The following is a 15,658-nucleotide window of genomic DNA, read 5'->3' as shown; positions in this document are numbered from 1 at the left end:
TATTTTTGTGCCCAGCTACTCGTTTATGAATGTACACGAGTGTGAGAAAGGTAATGATGGAAATGAACTGGAAAAGTTATCATTCAACTGGGGTACTCAGCAAACTTGGGACATAAGCCCAATAATCTGTGTCATGGCTTCTCGAGCAGACATTCCACAACTAGACAGGGGATTTGTAAATTAAACTGGTTGTACCTAACAAACATCTTAGAAAGAAAATATGTATAGACAATTGTAGTGTTTTGCCATGATTTCTCCTGCCTTTTTGTGATAGGGGATTGTTACGAGGGATGCAGTTCTTTGTAAGAAAATGTAGTAGGGAGTTCTTTACCTGCAAGTCAATTTGGGAGAGTGATCTCTTTAAGTGTGCACATACAATATAGTCTCTATCTCTCTCAATTTTTTTTTACTCATTTATTTCTTCCCAGTCATATGAGAGCTTTCTTCATATGATATAACAGACTTAGAAGTATTATGTCTACAAGTTTACTTTATGTGATTTTGCTGATTTTCTTTCCTTTAGGACTTTGGTCTTTATAGACAAAATTGTTTCAGGAATGCAGATAGAAATTATGAATGAGGTAAAGAAAAGTTGTAGAAGGTTACCAAAGTGTTCCTGGTGTTCGACTTAATTCTGATTCTTTTAAGGAAACTAAACTACCCAAACAAAGCTTATAATTATCTGCAGTTCAGACAGATTTTCTTTTAGCCATTTGGATCAGAGTTCTGCTTAGCTCTTCAGATTCTGACGCTGAAGTATTTGTATTGTCTTGTTGGAAGAAGACATGCCATTTCATGCTAACTTGGCAAAGAAAACACCAGAGATATGTCATCCTGGCAACAGGAACTTTCAAGAAAGAGTAGCTTATTATTTAGGTTATTTACAAATTAAATTCTTCTACATATTTAACTCATATCTAAGGGTGAGCTAGTAGTATCCCACCCTAATGATAATGTAATTTATTGCCTACTTCACGGCTTTGGATAGATTTCAGAAAATAAAGATTATATTAGTTTTTAAAAGTATTCATTTGTAATGTTTCACCTGATTTCTCTTACCTCTTTGTGATAGGAGATTGTTAATAGGAGATGATGCAGTTTTTTGTAAGAATGTTCTTTGTAAGAATGCTAAGACCACAGAGATCTGTTATCTTTCATGCATTATACAGGGGTCTCAATAAGGACTTGATCAGTTTCCTAGCACTTCTGTTACGGCTTTTTCAAATTATTGCTAGAGATTGAATGATCTTTGTAGTCTGCCATAAGCGATATTTTCAGGAAGGGCACCTTTATTAAATGCAGCATATGCCAGATTGGATGTAACTTCACCTCCTCAGATGAGTTACTCCAGGGTGCTTATGTTAGACTTGGTCTCTTATTACAGCAAGGCTAGACAAGATGATAAATTACCTATGATCTATGAACCGATCTCATGAAGTTGCAGTCTTTACTCTATTTGAAGTATATTTTATCTCAGTGTGTTTCGAGATCTTTTGTTAATTTTAACTTCTTGACTGCAATGGTTGAATAGATTGTGCACATAGAGTGGTCTTTGGGGGTGAATAAGACTACATAGTGGTGCTTAGGAACAAATAATTTAGATAGGGTTTAGTAGAGGTTCTCTTCAGAAGTAAAGCTCAATCTCCTTCACTATTGCCAGTAACAATTTTGCTACTATATATATATATATATATATATATATATATATATATATATATATATTGGTTTTTGGGCCACACCCGGCAATGCTCAGGGGTTACTCCTGGCTGTCTGCTCAGAAATAGCTCCTGGCAGGCACGGGGGACCATATGGGACACCGGGATTCGAACCAACCACCTTTGGTCCTGGATCAGCTGCTTGCAAGGCAAACTCCGCTGTGCTATCTCTCCAGGCCCTCTACTATATTTTTTGTTTGTTTATTTTTCCTAGTGTTAAGATGCCCTTCTGATTTTTTTGTTTTACAGGGCAAAGAAAACTCTTTTATTTTATTTTTTTCCCTTTCCTTACCGTGGTATTTTTTGTAATGATGGGTGGTCATAACCTACCTGATGGTGATGTTCACATACTTGATTATGCTACTAGTAGGGAGTTGTGCAGCTAGTTATCAGCTGTCAATACTCTGCCACCTTGATAACCAGGATAACATTTTAGTTGCCAGTCTTTTTCAAGTCATTACTAAAAACATTCTAGACATACTTCACTAGCATGCTTACTTGGGGGGATCTTAGATTCTGCAATTGCAGTGCTCTCCCAGGTTCAGCTGGGTCCACTGGAAATTACATATACTATCTCAGCACAAACAGCAGAACTACCAGGATCAGTGCAAGGGTGACCGGGAATGAAACTTGCCTCACACTTGCAAGATTGGCACTTTTGCCTATAGACAACCCTAAGCTTCCAAAGAAGATTATGAGTCAGCTATAATGATTAGATTTATTTCGACAATCCTTACACTTAAAGTACATTGATTCCTTGTAAGGTTCCCAAGTTTATTTTGAAACTAAATTACTTTACAATTTACCAGTGTCAGGCTATATCAAAACAGATTCCTGAAATTAATGCAGCATTTATTACAATGATCTTTTAAAACAGATACTCATTTCAGTGCATAAGAACTTTAAAATATTTGGGGAAATTGGAAATGTTGCTCTTGGCTCATTGGTAGAGTCATTGTGTGAACTGGTTGAGTGCAGTACTAGATACCCCCAAAACAAAAAAAATACCCTGTTTGCTTGCCTTTTGGGGAGTTTGCCCAACATCTGTGGACCCCATGTGTCAAAGCCCTATTATACTTTCAATTCATAACTACATCAGTATGTTTCAAGTCTTAGATCATTTCAATTATAAGAAGAATCAGTAGTTACATCCCTGTATGTGAGAGACTTGTGGCCAGAGATCTCATTTGATCTTCAGAATAGCTTTAGCAATTGATGAAGTGAAAGTATTATTATCCTGTTTTTTCAGAAGATTTGAACAAGATTATTCAGCTAATAGTATATATAGATGTGATTGCTCATACCACTGTATATATTAAGTTCCTCTGCAGGCCATTGTGCTGATGGTGAGCTTTTTGATGGGATATTGAGACTCTTCATTGAGTCTGCTGATGTCTGTGATTTATAATGTTTTTTTCTTATGCTACTTCTATTTAAAAAATTATTCATTTTTTTTAAAAATAGCAAAAAGTAATGTTCCTTTAGAAATTCATATTCCTGCTACTTGGATACTCAACCTTTAGAGGTTTAAAATTAACCAGTATTTAAATGTATGTTTCAATGAATAAAATGACTTTTAGCATGAAATATTGATTTAAATTATTGATGAACTCTGTTACTTGGAAATTTCTATGAGCCAGTGTATCATTGTGGGCCTAACTTAGCGTTTAATTGAAATTTGTAATCTACTTAAGTTACGGCAAAAATAATTGCCTTGAGTTGGAAACATAATAGTACTTGAAAGCTTTCTTAGTTTGTGGTTGTTTAGGAGTAAAATAATTGTTCAGTCTCAGATAGAAAAATGTAGCCTAAGTAGGTATGACGTACTTCCTTATTTTTGATAGACTATAGTCGAGCAAGCTATTTTATTGGTGGCTCTTATTTTTAACATTTGTTTCCCTCTAATATCTACAGTTGACTCCAGAGTTTTCACATCGCTTAAATGATAGGATTCGTGGGCTTATCCAGCAAATGGAGAGAGGCTTAAAGTCAGCTGAGCCTCGGGATGGCACTGTTTACACTGGCTGGACAGGTATGAAGTGTCAGCTGGGCTGACATAAGCAATATGAGAACCAAAGTTTGATTTCAATAGTGCAGTGTTAATAAAATAATCTCAGATGCTTGCTGTATTAATTATTGTTTCTGAAAGACTACTATGCTTCCAGACTCTAGATATAAAGCAGGTAAGATTATTCATGGAATTCATACCTGATTTAGATTTGGATAGCTGCTATAATTGTGAAGAAAAAAAATATATTCAGGATTACAGGCTTATCTTGGTATAACATCATATCTGCCATAAAGTAAATATATCAGTAAAGCTACTGACATACTTTTTTGGCATCTCAGTGCATAAAATAGATCCGAGTACATAAAATCATACTATACAGATTTTTAAGTGTGTAATAACATTTGTCTGCAAAAAAAAAAAAAAAAACAACAACATACAGTCCTTAATTATGTCAAAGGGATTAGAAGTGTATGTGTTTTATTGTAGAATCATACCATCAGACTTGATTAATGCAAAATTGGACAATGCCTGCATTTTTTTAAAACTCTCTAATATGCAATAGCATGAAGAAAACACACTCTTAACATGAGGTTTGTCTGTTTATGCAAGGTCAGAATACCTTGCTCATGTGTTGCACAATGGGACAGACATGCATGCTTGTAAGTTTCCCAACCCCATTTGCTTATATAATGCTATTAAAAAATGTATAGAATCCATGACAGAAAAATGAATCCCATCCCTATAGAAGTTAATCAGTTTGGAGATGGACTTTCAGAGAGAGAAGAGTTGAAGAGAGTCCCAAAATGTAGTATGTGAAACAGACATAGAGAATATATATACACAGGAAATACAGCAGGTCCATCGTGTCGTTTTTATTTTGTTTTTGTGCCATACCCGGTGATGCTCAGGGGTTACTCCTGGCTATGCGTTCAGAAATCGCTTTGGCTTGGGGGACCATATGGGACGCTGGGGGATCGAACCACAGTTCGTCCTAGGTCAGCGCGTGCAACGCAAACACCTACCGCTTGCGCCACCGCTCCAGCAAAGAGTTACAACATGAAAGAATCTATGTAGGAGCCCTGGTGAAAGCAAGAATGTGATTTACATATTGTCGGGATGATTGGTTTACAATTATTCTGGCTGGTCTTTGAGAAGTTGGAGAAAGTTTGAGAAAATGGTGCACAGGTATCAAAAAGATAAAAGAGAACAAATGAATATTAGAAATCTAGTGATAAGTAACAAGAAAATCAGAAATCTTGTGATTATCACATATATAATGCATTGAAGCCCGTATTGCTTGAGGAGGCAGGGACGGGGGCGGGTTCTTCAGGGGAGATTAGAGGTAGGCAGAAAGATAACTTTCTTATACTGAAGGAAGCACCATATAGATACTATGTATTACCTGATGATTTTGGGCAGTGGAGAACTTTGAATAGTTTTACCTTAAGGAATTTTAATTTTATTCAAAGACAGTGCTTCTTGTAATGCAATAAAAAGTACGGGTTCTTGAGCTCTAGAGCAGAGATTTTGCTTCAGTATGTCTTCAGCAAAAACCCAGCAATCTGAATTTTTGCTAACCTCTATTCCTGATGCAGATCCTAATTTATGAACTTCTTTGAAAGTTTTCTTATAAGACGAGTTATAGAAATCTCTTAGCAATCTTCTTTTATTTTTATAGGATCCAAGGGAAGGGCTGACCATATCCAGTAGTACTTAGGGACTACACCTGGCTCTGTGCGCAGGACAGTGTTCAGGGAATCATATGTGATACTGGAGATCAAACTGCCATGTGCAAGGCAAGTGCTAGCCTCCTATACTACCTCTCCAACCCAGCAATTCTCTATACAATGGTTTGTGATTCTGTCTCATGAGGATGGCAGACTGGAGTAAACTTTTAATTTCCCAGGAAGGTTTAGACCACTCTTGTAAAACCCGATGAATGGACAAACATGTTCTTTCCTTTTCACTTTAGCTCTATTTTTTGGGGGGGGCGGGGGGTTCATACTCGGTAGCTCTCAGGGGTTACTTCTGGCTCTGCACTCAGAAATCGCCCCTGGCAGGCTCGGAGGACCATATGGATTGACCAGAATCAAACTGAGGTCCATGGGGGCAAACGCCCTGCTATTGTGCTATCGCTTCAGCCCCTCTATTATTTTTTTTTAATTTTAGAAGCTTAATAAAGAAACAATGAGAATAAAATGGATGTATCTTCAGGAAGGAAGTAATAAAACTCATGTATTGAGTATCAACTGATACTCGGGTGTGCTAGGTATGTTTTAATTAATAATCTTATAAGTGAACATTGAAATTGAAAGTTAAGAACAAAATGGAACAAGTGCAGTGTACTGCTGCTTTTAGGTCCCCTTTTGAATTCCATAGTGCAATAAAGTTTAGACTTACATACATCTTACACACATACATTGAGATGGTACAGAGGTGTCAAATATATTTTTCAAAATTATATTTGTAATTTAAGGGCAAAAAAGAAAATATAGTTAAATTTAATTTCACATATCATTACAGAAAATTAACCCATTCAGATTAATTTATATTTTACATTTGCAAGGTAACCTTTAGTGAAGAAAACAGTGGGGATTAACTTTAAGTTTAAATTAACAGTCTCATTTATTCTAGCTTAGTTGAGAAACTGATTAAACTTCTTAGAAATCATTTCCAAAGTAAAAATGCAAGTTCATTTGAACTTTTTAGGAGCATCAGGTTTCCAGGATCTTTTCCTATGATTGCTTCAACTTTTTCTTCTCAGTGTCTATGATATTCATTGCTGGATCTTGAAAGCAACTTCTGTTTATAATACTTTCAATTGCTGACTGTTTATGATGTAGCATAAATTTTCTGAATAGTCAGTGGCAAGGTTTTTTTATGTCATTTACTTGAGCAGTGTTTTTAAAAAAGCATTATTTCTTCATAAAATAGACTTGTCTTTTCTAGTGTTTTGATAAGCAAAATGCTCTTAGTGTCAGTGTTGACAATTTAAATTGCCAAAATTCCCATGTTGCATATGAAACTGAAACTTAAGTCATGATGTTTGATGCTTTACTTCTGTCATGTTAGAGCCTAACCAAGAATTATCATAACTAGAATATTCCCTCCAAAAAAATTGCATTCTGACTTTTATTATTTATTTTTAAATAGTTGACTAAGTTACATAATTTGATTTTTTTATAGTGCTATTTTTCACAAATAGCCCACAGTATTTTTGTAAAATTAAAGGTCAGTTTTCACAAACTGCTAGAGCTCATCACTTGGGAGGTGAAAGCTAGGCTGTGATAGATTAAGATTTCATGATCAAGGGCCAGAGAGATAGCATGGAGGTAAGGCATTTGCCTTGCATGCAGAAGGATGGTAGTTTGAATCCCGGCATCCCATATGGTCTCCTGAGCTTGCCGGGAGCCATTTCTGAGCATTGAGCCAGGAGTAATCCCTGAGCGCTGCCGGGTGTGATCCAAAAACCAAAAAAAAAAAAGATTTCATAATCAAGACCTGAACCAGGACCCCATACCTTCCATATTGATTGCCTCCCACAAAATGTGTTCCCCTCCTCGGCTCCATGAGCACCTCAGCACCTCACTCAAACACTCCTCCTGCTACCACAAGAGTCAAACCCTCTGTAGAGTAGAGCTCTTCCATCCCATTTATAATTTAATTACTAAGGAAGAAGCAGAAATTTCTGTGAGCCAAAATATTTTCTCCAGTGGCTGTGGATAACTATGGTCACTTTCAAATCTTTCCCTGGTACCTACTGAACTGTTTTGTAAGTGTTCAGTAAGTACTTGTCAAATCTAGACGTTCTGAATGAAAGGGTGTCAGAAGGAAGAAGTCAACTAGAAAAAGGTTAGATCACACCTTATATAATAAAAATACATGTGCTTTGTGTCACAAATCTTACACATATGTAAGCACAGTTTACATAATTATGTGTATGGCTTTATTTGTTTTATGCAGTACATGTTATTTCTTAGTAAATAGCTATGATATTTCCTTTTCTTTTTTCAATGTTTTGTTTTGTTTTGGGGAGCCACACCTAGTAATGCTCAGGGATACTCTTGGCTCTGTGCTCAGGTATCTCGTTTGGCAGGGCTCACGGGTGCAGGAGATCAAACTGGTGAGCCAAGTATAAAACAAGCACCGTGCTTGCTGTACTGTCTCTTCAGCCTCGATTATATTTCTTAATTTTTTATCATATTTAGGGTTACATTTTTATAAATTTTAACTTCTCCTTGTCCTTTCTTTAACTTCTTCAAATTACATTACTTTAAAGATGGGAGAGATAGTATGGCAGTGGGGTGTTTGCCTTGCACGCAGCTGATCCAGGACAGATGACGGTTCAAATCCCAGCATCCCACATGGTCTATTCCTCCTGCCAGGAGTGATTTCTGAGCACAGAGCCAGGAGTAATCCCTGGGCACCAAGTGGTGTGACCAAAAACAAAATAAAACAAAACAAGACAAAAATTATATTAATTTAGATAACACTGACTCATTATAGAAAACTTAAAACTTTTCTTGCTTCAGTATTGATAGTTACTAAACATTTATTGTCAGTTAACAATGAAGAGTTTAGCCAGCTATTATTATGTAGTTTGTATGGAAAAAAACTACCTGATTACAATTATTTAGAACACTAAAGTAGACTCTTATTTTAACATTTCTTTCATAATCAGAAGTATAGCCTGATAGTTGATTCCCAATCAGCTAGGATTAGAATTGAATTAGATTAAGTTGGGCTGAATAGAACCCCAATTAATCAATTACACTGTGATTTAGATAAAACAGACCGTCTATGAGTTATATGCTAATCCTTGAAAAGTAACTTTTTGAAAATAGGATTTGGGGGTTGTTATGTAAATGGAGATGGCCTTCTCTGGCAGTCTTGGTGTAGCCACGGATTTAGTCAGAATCCTGGCAGCTTGAATTGTTTGTTAGACCCCTCAACCTTTGGCTTCTACTTCTTGGTTAGAATAGCTACCGGTACTGAAAATCTACTCACTGAATCAGTTTTTCAGATTTTAAGAAGGAAGAAAAACAGAGAATGTATACCTTTCCTATAAAATGGATCCTTCAAAGGCCCACTTAATTTGTTTTAACTGGCATTTACTCACTTGGTCATAATTTATAGCAAAATCAGATGATAAATGTGATCTACTAAGCACTATTTTACCTGTTCTGTGATTCATTTATTTATTTATTTATTTATTTATTTATTTATTTATTTATTTATTTATTTATTTGGATTTTTGGTTTTTTGAATCACATCTCACAGCGCTCAGGGGTTACTCCTGGCTCCACGCTCAGAAATCACTCCTGGCAGGCTCGGGGGACCATATGGGATGCCAGGATTCAAACCAATGACCTTCTGCATAAAAGGCAATGCCTTACCTCCATGCTATCTCTCTGGCCCCCTGTTCTGGGATTCTAAGGAAATTCATGCCTTCACTGATTTTAATTTTCTTTAAATAAATAACGGTCTTCTCAAAATCCTCTATAGAAGGAAATGGTGTAAAATGCCATCTGTCCTTGTTTTTAGCAACAAAGCTAGGGTGCCCAGCTTCACATTCTCATTTCAAAATGTACCTTGACTTGTCTCAGTTATTCACTTGATCTTAATAATGGATTTTTCAAAAACTGTTTTTTGCTGGTGGTGGGTACACACCAGCAGTGCTCAGGACTTTCTCAGTCTCTACTCTTAGTGATCACTTCTGGCAGATTGGAGGGGCCATATGAGGCACTCAGAATAGAATCAGATTGATCACATAGAAATCAAGTGTTCTACCATTGCACTATCTAGTCCCAACATTCCTGTATTTAATTGTACTTTTATACTTAAGATTGAAATTTTGGGGGCCGGGCGGTGGCGCTAGAGGTAAGGTGCCTGCCTTGCCTACGCTAGCCTAGGACGGACCGCGGTTCGATCCCCCGGTGTCCCATATGGTCCCCCAAGCCAGGAGCGACTTCTGAGCGCATAGCCAGGAGTAACCCCTGAGCGTCACCGGGTGTGGCCCAAAAACCAAAAAAAAAAAAAAAAAAAGATTGAAATTTTGTATTCCATCATATTGGGGGAGTATTCAGTCCACACCCAATGGCTCTGGGAACAGAAATTGTCCTGGCAGGCTTGGAACCATATGGGATGTGGGGGATTGAACCATGGTTGGCCACATGCAAGGCAAATGGCTTTATACTACCTGCAATGTAATCACTTCAGCCTCCCTATCATTTTTTTAGTTCTTTTTTAAAAATATATTCAAAGAAAATGTGAGGCATAGCTGACATAGTTGATCATAATACATTTGTTTTCAGATACGTGAAAGCAAGGTTACTGAAAACAAATTGAAAGAAAATGAAAAATAAAGAGAAGAAAGTTTAAAAAAAAGAAAAAAATAGTACAGTAGCAAGCACATTTTTTTTATCTCCAGTGAAGTCATTAATACAATGCCAGAAGGTTTAGTAAGCTCTTGTTATCTGTACATTCTGTTAAATTGAGGTATTCCTTTAGGGATGATAGCATTAAACAAATGAAGTTGTACAGAGATTTAAAGCTATTACTATTACTGATAATAAGACTTTTAGGGACATATATTCAGCCACCCGGCCTCCTGGAAGAAGGAAGATGGAAGAGGGAGGATAACTGCACTTGCTCCAAAAAGCCCTGGTGATATCAGCTCAGAAACCCATATACCTGAAGTTTTGTCATATTGATGTTCCTGAAGAAAATTGTAGAGGGTCAGTGATGAGGCAAAACTATCAGATAATTGGTGATTGTGGGTGATGGAGGGAGCAGGCTTGCTTTGGCAGAGTGGGGGCTTGGTCCACTCTCTCTTCCTGAGGTGGTCAGCTTTCTGCTGCATGAACTAGTGTATCTTATCTCTCACAGCTCAATTTACATCTCTTCCAAGTTCATTTCTGTCCTTTTAGCAAATGCCTAAATGTGGCAGGGTACTTACTAGAAGTTCTGCTAGAGTGCCTATTTGGGTTATAGGTGCTTTGAAAAACAAATTCTTCATATGATTTTGGTACGGGTACATGTACAGGTTTAAGAAAAAATTTAAAAGAAGTCAATCATTGCTTTTAGAAAGAAATACTTTGAATTCATTTTACAAACTATTTTACAACTGAAATTACCTTTGCTTTTATTTTTAAAGTGGAAACAAAGGATATAAAGTAGTAATGAAGTTGGTTAATTTGGGCTCTTAATGAGATTCTGACATAATTGTCATCAAAGCTGACATACTTATATCACTGGCGTTTTCATAGTTTTATAAGCTATTTTCTTGGCTTTTGCCTTTTCTGTAAAGACAAATCAAAATTCACTGAAGAGTGATTAAATATCATAGTCCTAGGAAAGAAAAAGAGAAGAATTTAAAAACCCTGGAGTGGTCTCCTTTTTGCAAATAATTATTTTACCAGAAATCCTCTGAGTTCTCTGGGAATATCTGTGAGGTACTGTAAATAATTTTAGAGGCAGGAATTGAGAGTAATTAACTCATTCCTATACACTATTGTTAAAAACAATAAGTCAGTAATTTAGGGCCAGGAAGATAGCTTATGGGGCTGGTACAGATACATTTTTTATGTAGGAACTCAGGGTTTAATCCCTAGCCCTATGTGGCCCTCTGAGCACTGCAGGGAATGAGTGAACCTAGAGCACCAAACCAGGTGTGTCCCCAAGCACTATGGTCCCAAATAAAACAATCAGTAATTTAATGATAAAAACTTCCCCCCACCCCACTTAATTTGCAATCTCAGGGGAAAGAGGCTCATCAGTATGTAGTTTCGTGGTCATTGATGGTGGAAAAAAGCAATGATTCTTGGTAATATTGTTACTAGATGTGACATTTGAATAAAAAGAATGTAAGGATATGTGCAATCATGCTAATAACTATGTTATATGCCATGCACCATTCTAGATGTTTGCTTTAATTAGTTTAAGTCTCAAAACAGCTCCTTAGCATAGATACCATTTGTGTCATCATCAGCTGAGTAATCGTTCAAAATTATACAAGCCAAAGTGATTCAACCTAGCAAGCCTAGCTATATAGAACCTTGCTGTTTTTGACGGGAGAAAAGGAAGATTGTAGGGGAGGGTTTGAGAAAGGGCAAGGTGAAAGCAGGCTCGAAGGGGGAGGAGAAAAGGAGGAAGACAAAGGAATAGAGGGACAAGGAAGAAAAAGAAAGGGAGAAGGAACGGGAGAGAGGTGTATGTGTGTGTGTGTGTGTGTGTGTGTGTGTGTGTGTGTGTGTGTGTGTGTGTGTGTGTGTGTGTGTGTGTATTTACTTTCAATTTGTGTGTTTGGGTTTTCTGCATGAAAAAAGATCTACAAAACCTATAATAATAGTTTGATCAATTATAACAGTGATACTAATGCTATTCATACTTTTTAGAAGTGATTAATAACTACTCAAGTTTAAGAGTCGAAAGGGGAAATGAACCTTGGTAAAACATGAAGGGAATTTAGAAAGAGGAAAGTAAGACGTTAGACAGATATGAGTACTTACTATTTAAAAGAATATTTTAAAAGGTTGTTAAGATTGGATATAAATCAAACACTGAAATGATTTGTGGCCATTAGAAAAATGATGTCTCCAATGTTTTTTAAATAGATGTTTTCCCATTCCTAATTTTGAATTAATATATGCAAATAGTTCTGAATAGAACAGTAAGGGGGTCAAGACAAAAGCTTTTCCTCATAATCACTTATATGTGAACTATCACCCATAGTTTAAAATCAGCCAGTAGCTCTTGCAGCTGTTAAATAAGTAATATTTGAAATGAAAATTGTCAATTCTTTTTCACAAAAATTTTAATTTTAAAATTGAATAATATATTCAAGTACATAGTTATAGTTATATATGCTAGCAACAAATAGTGAGTTTGTGCTTAAGCCTTAATCCTTCCAGATACAAGATATTTGTGCTCCCAGCATGGAAAGCAGGAAAGCCTTTGATTCTTTTAAGTACTCTGTCAAGAAGTGTTATATAGTCTGCACAACTGACACATAGTGCTGAAAAATAGCAGGCCTGAAGTTCAGTTAGCATCAGGTTAGGTTGCCAGGTAGTAACTGAATGCTGGAATTTGAGGGCTCTTGCTAGAGACTGTCACAACGCCTGCAACTGAATGCTTTGGGTTGATTCTAGGTATATTGTGGATTCTATAGGGAAGAAGATTTATAGTTCTGTCTGTTGGAGGAATTTTGTTTTGTTTTTGGTGTTTGGCCCACACTCTACTCTGCTTAGGGCTTAAATACTGGTTCTCTCTTAGGGCTTGATGGACCAGTTGCAGAATAGAACCCTGCTCAGCTGCATCTAATGTATTCCCTGCTATGCTGTCTCTGCAGACTCAGGGGAAATCTTTTAAGTGCCACATAAAATAAAAAGCAGGAAACTCCAGTAAGGAATTATTATTTAAAAAGGATTAAATGAGTAGATGAATATTCTTGTATTAGAAATGAGCATTTAGCGAAAAAGGTTGCTTCCCTTTCAAATACTAGAGGAGACAAGTTCAGTAAACCCAGGGGATGCTAGGTCTCACAAATGTCTTTTTTTTTTTTTTTTTTATTTAAACACCTTGATTACATACATGATTGTGTTTGGGTTTCAGTCATAAAAGGAACACCACCCATCACCAGTGCAACATTCCCATCACCCAAGTCCCAAATCTCCCTCCTCCCCCCCCAACCCCCGCCTGTACCCTAAACAGGCTCTACATTTCCCTCATACATTCTCAATATTAGGACAGTTCAAAATGTAGTTATTTCTCTAACTAAACTCATCACTCTTTGTGGTGAGCTTCCTGAGGTGAGCTGGAACTTCCAGCTCTTTTCTCTTTTGTGTCTGAAAATTATTATTACAAGGGTGTCTTTCATTTTTCTTAAAACCCATAGATGAGTGAGACCATTCTGCGTTTTTCTCTCTCTCTCTGACTTATTTCACTCAGCATAATAGATTCTGTGTACATCCATGTATAGGAAAATTTCATGACTTCATCTCTTCTGACAACTTCATAATATTCCATTGTGTATATGTACCACAGTTTCTTTAGCCATTCGTCTGTTGAAGGGCATCTTGGTTGTTTCCAGAGTCTTGCTATGGAACATAGTGCTGCAATGAATATAGGTGTAAGGAAGGGGTTTTTGTATTGTATTTTTGTGTTCCTAGGGTATATTCCTAGGAGTGGTATAGCTGGATCGTATGGGAGCTCGATTTCCAGTTTTTGGAGGAATCTCCATATCGCTTTCCATAAAGGTTGAACTAGACGGCATTCCCACCAGCAGTGGATAAGAGTTCCTTTCTCTCCACATCCCCGCCAACACTGTTTATTCTCATTCTTTGTGATGTGTGCCATTCTCTGGGGTGTGAGGTGGTATCTCATCGTTGTTTTGATTTGCATCTCCCTGATGATTAGTGATGTGGAACATTTTTTCATGTGTCTTTTGGCCATGCGTATTTCTTCTTTGTCAAAGTGTCTGTTCATTTCTTCTCCCCATTTTTTGATGGGATTAGATGTTTTTTTCTTGTAAAGTTCTGTCAGTGCCTTGTATATTTTGGAGATTAGCCCCTTATCTGATGGGTATTGGGTGAATAGTTTCTCCCACTCAGTGGGTGGCTCTTGTATCCTGGGCACTATTTCCTTTGAGGTGCAGAAGCTTCTCAGCTTAATATATTCCCATCTGTTAATCTCTGCTTTCACTTGCTTGGAGAGTGCAGTTTCCTCCTTGAAGATGCCTGTAATGTCCTGTAGTGTTTTGCCTATGTGCTGTTCTATATATCTTATGGTTTTGGGGCTGATGTCGACGTCTTTAATCCATTTGGATTTTACCTTTGTACATGATGTTAGCTGGGGGTCTAAGTTTAATTTTTTGCAAGTGGCTATCCAATTGTGCCAACACCACTTGTTGAAGAGGCTTTCCCTGCTCCATTTAGGATTTCCTGCTCCTTTATCAAAAATTAGATGGTTGTATCTCTGGGGAACATTTTCTGAGTATTCAAGCCTATTCCACTGATCTGAGGACCTATCCTTATTCCAATACCATGCTGTTTTGATAATTGTTGCTTTGTAGTACAGTTTAAAGTTGGGAAAAGTAATTCCTCCCATATTCTTTTTCCCAATGATTGCTTTAGCTATTCGAGGGTGTTTATTGTTCCAAATGAATTTGAAAAGTGTCTGATCCACTTCTTTGAAGAATGTCATGGGTATCTTTAGAGGGATGGCATTAAATCTGTATAATGCCTTGGGGAGTATTGACATTTTGATGATGTTAATCCTGCCAATCCATGAGCAGGGTATGTGTTTCCATTTCCGTGTGTCCTCTCTTATTTCTTGGAGCAGAGTTTTATAGTTTTCTTTGTATAGGTCCTTCACATATTTAGTCAAGTTGATTCCAAGATATTTGAGTTTGTGTGGTACTATTGTGAATGGGGTTGTTTTCTTAATGTCCATTTCATCCTTATTACTATTGGTATATAGAAAGGCCATTGATTTTTGTGTGTTAATTTTGTAGCCTGCCACCTTGCTATATGAGTCTATTGTTTCTAGAAGCTTTTTGATAGAGTCTTTAGGGTTTTCTAAGTAGAGTATCATGTCATCTGCAAACAGTGAGAGCTTGACTTCTTCCTTTCCTATCTGGATTCCCTTGATATCCTTTTCTTGCCTAATCGCTATAGCAAGTACTTCCAGTGCTATGTTGAATAGGAGTGGTGAGAGAGGACAGCCTTGTCTTGTGCCAGAATTTAGAGGGAAGGCTTTCAGTTTTTCTCCATTGAGGATAATATTTGCCACTGGCTTGTGGTAGATGGCGTTCACTATATTGAGAAAGGTTCCCTCCATTCCCATCTTGCTGAGAGTTTTGATCAAGAATGGGTGTTGGACCTTATCAAATGCTTTCTCTGCCTCTATTGATATGATCATGTGGTTTTTATTT

At 37.0% G+C, this 15,658-nt stretch overlaps 1 protein-coding gene across 1 annotated transcript in view; it reads left to right on the top strand.

The window, feature by feature from the left end:
- LANCL1 (LanC like glutathione S-transferase 1) overlaps nucleotides 1-15,658 on the top strand; it is a 50,036-nt gene that overhangs the window by 467 nt on the left and 33,911 nt on the right. Inside the window, exon 2 of the mRNA XM_049784158.1 lies at nucleotides 3,630-3,747. Coding sequence (XP_049640115.1) covers nucleotides 3,630-3,747 — 118 coding nt within the window. The remainder of the gene's footprint in view (nucleotides 1-3,629; nucleotides 3,748-15,658) is intronic.

The sequence above is a fragment of the Suncus etruscus genome, chromosome 1, assembly GCF_024139225.1.
Source record: "Suncus etruscus isolate mSunEtr1 chromosome 1, mSunEtr1.pri.cur, whole genome shotgun sequence".
In the NCBI taxonomy this organism is placed as follows: Eukaryota; Metazoa; Chordata; class Mammalia; order Eulipotyphla; family Soricidae; genus Suncus; species Suncus etruscus.
Note: the sequence above shows the minus strand (reverse complement) of the source record. Positions and strands in the feature narration are given on the sequence as shown.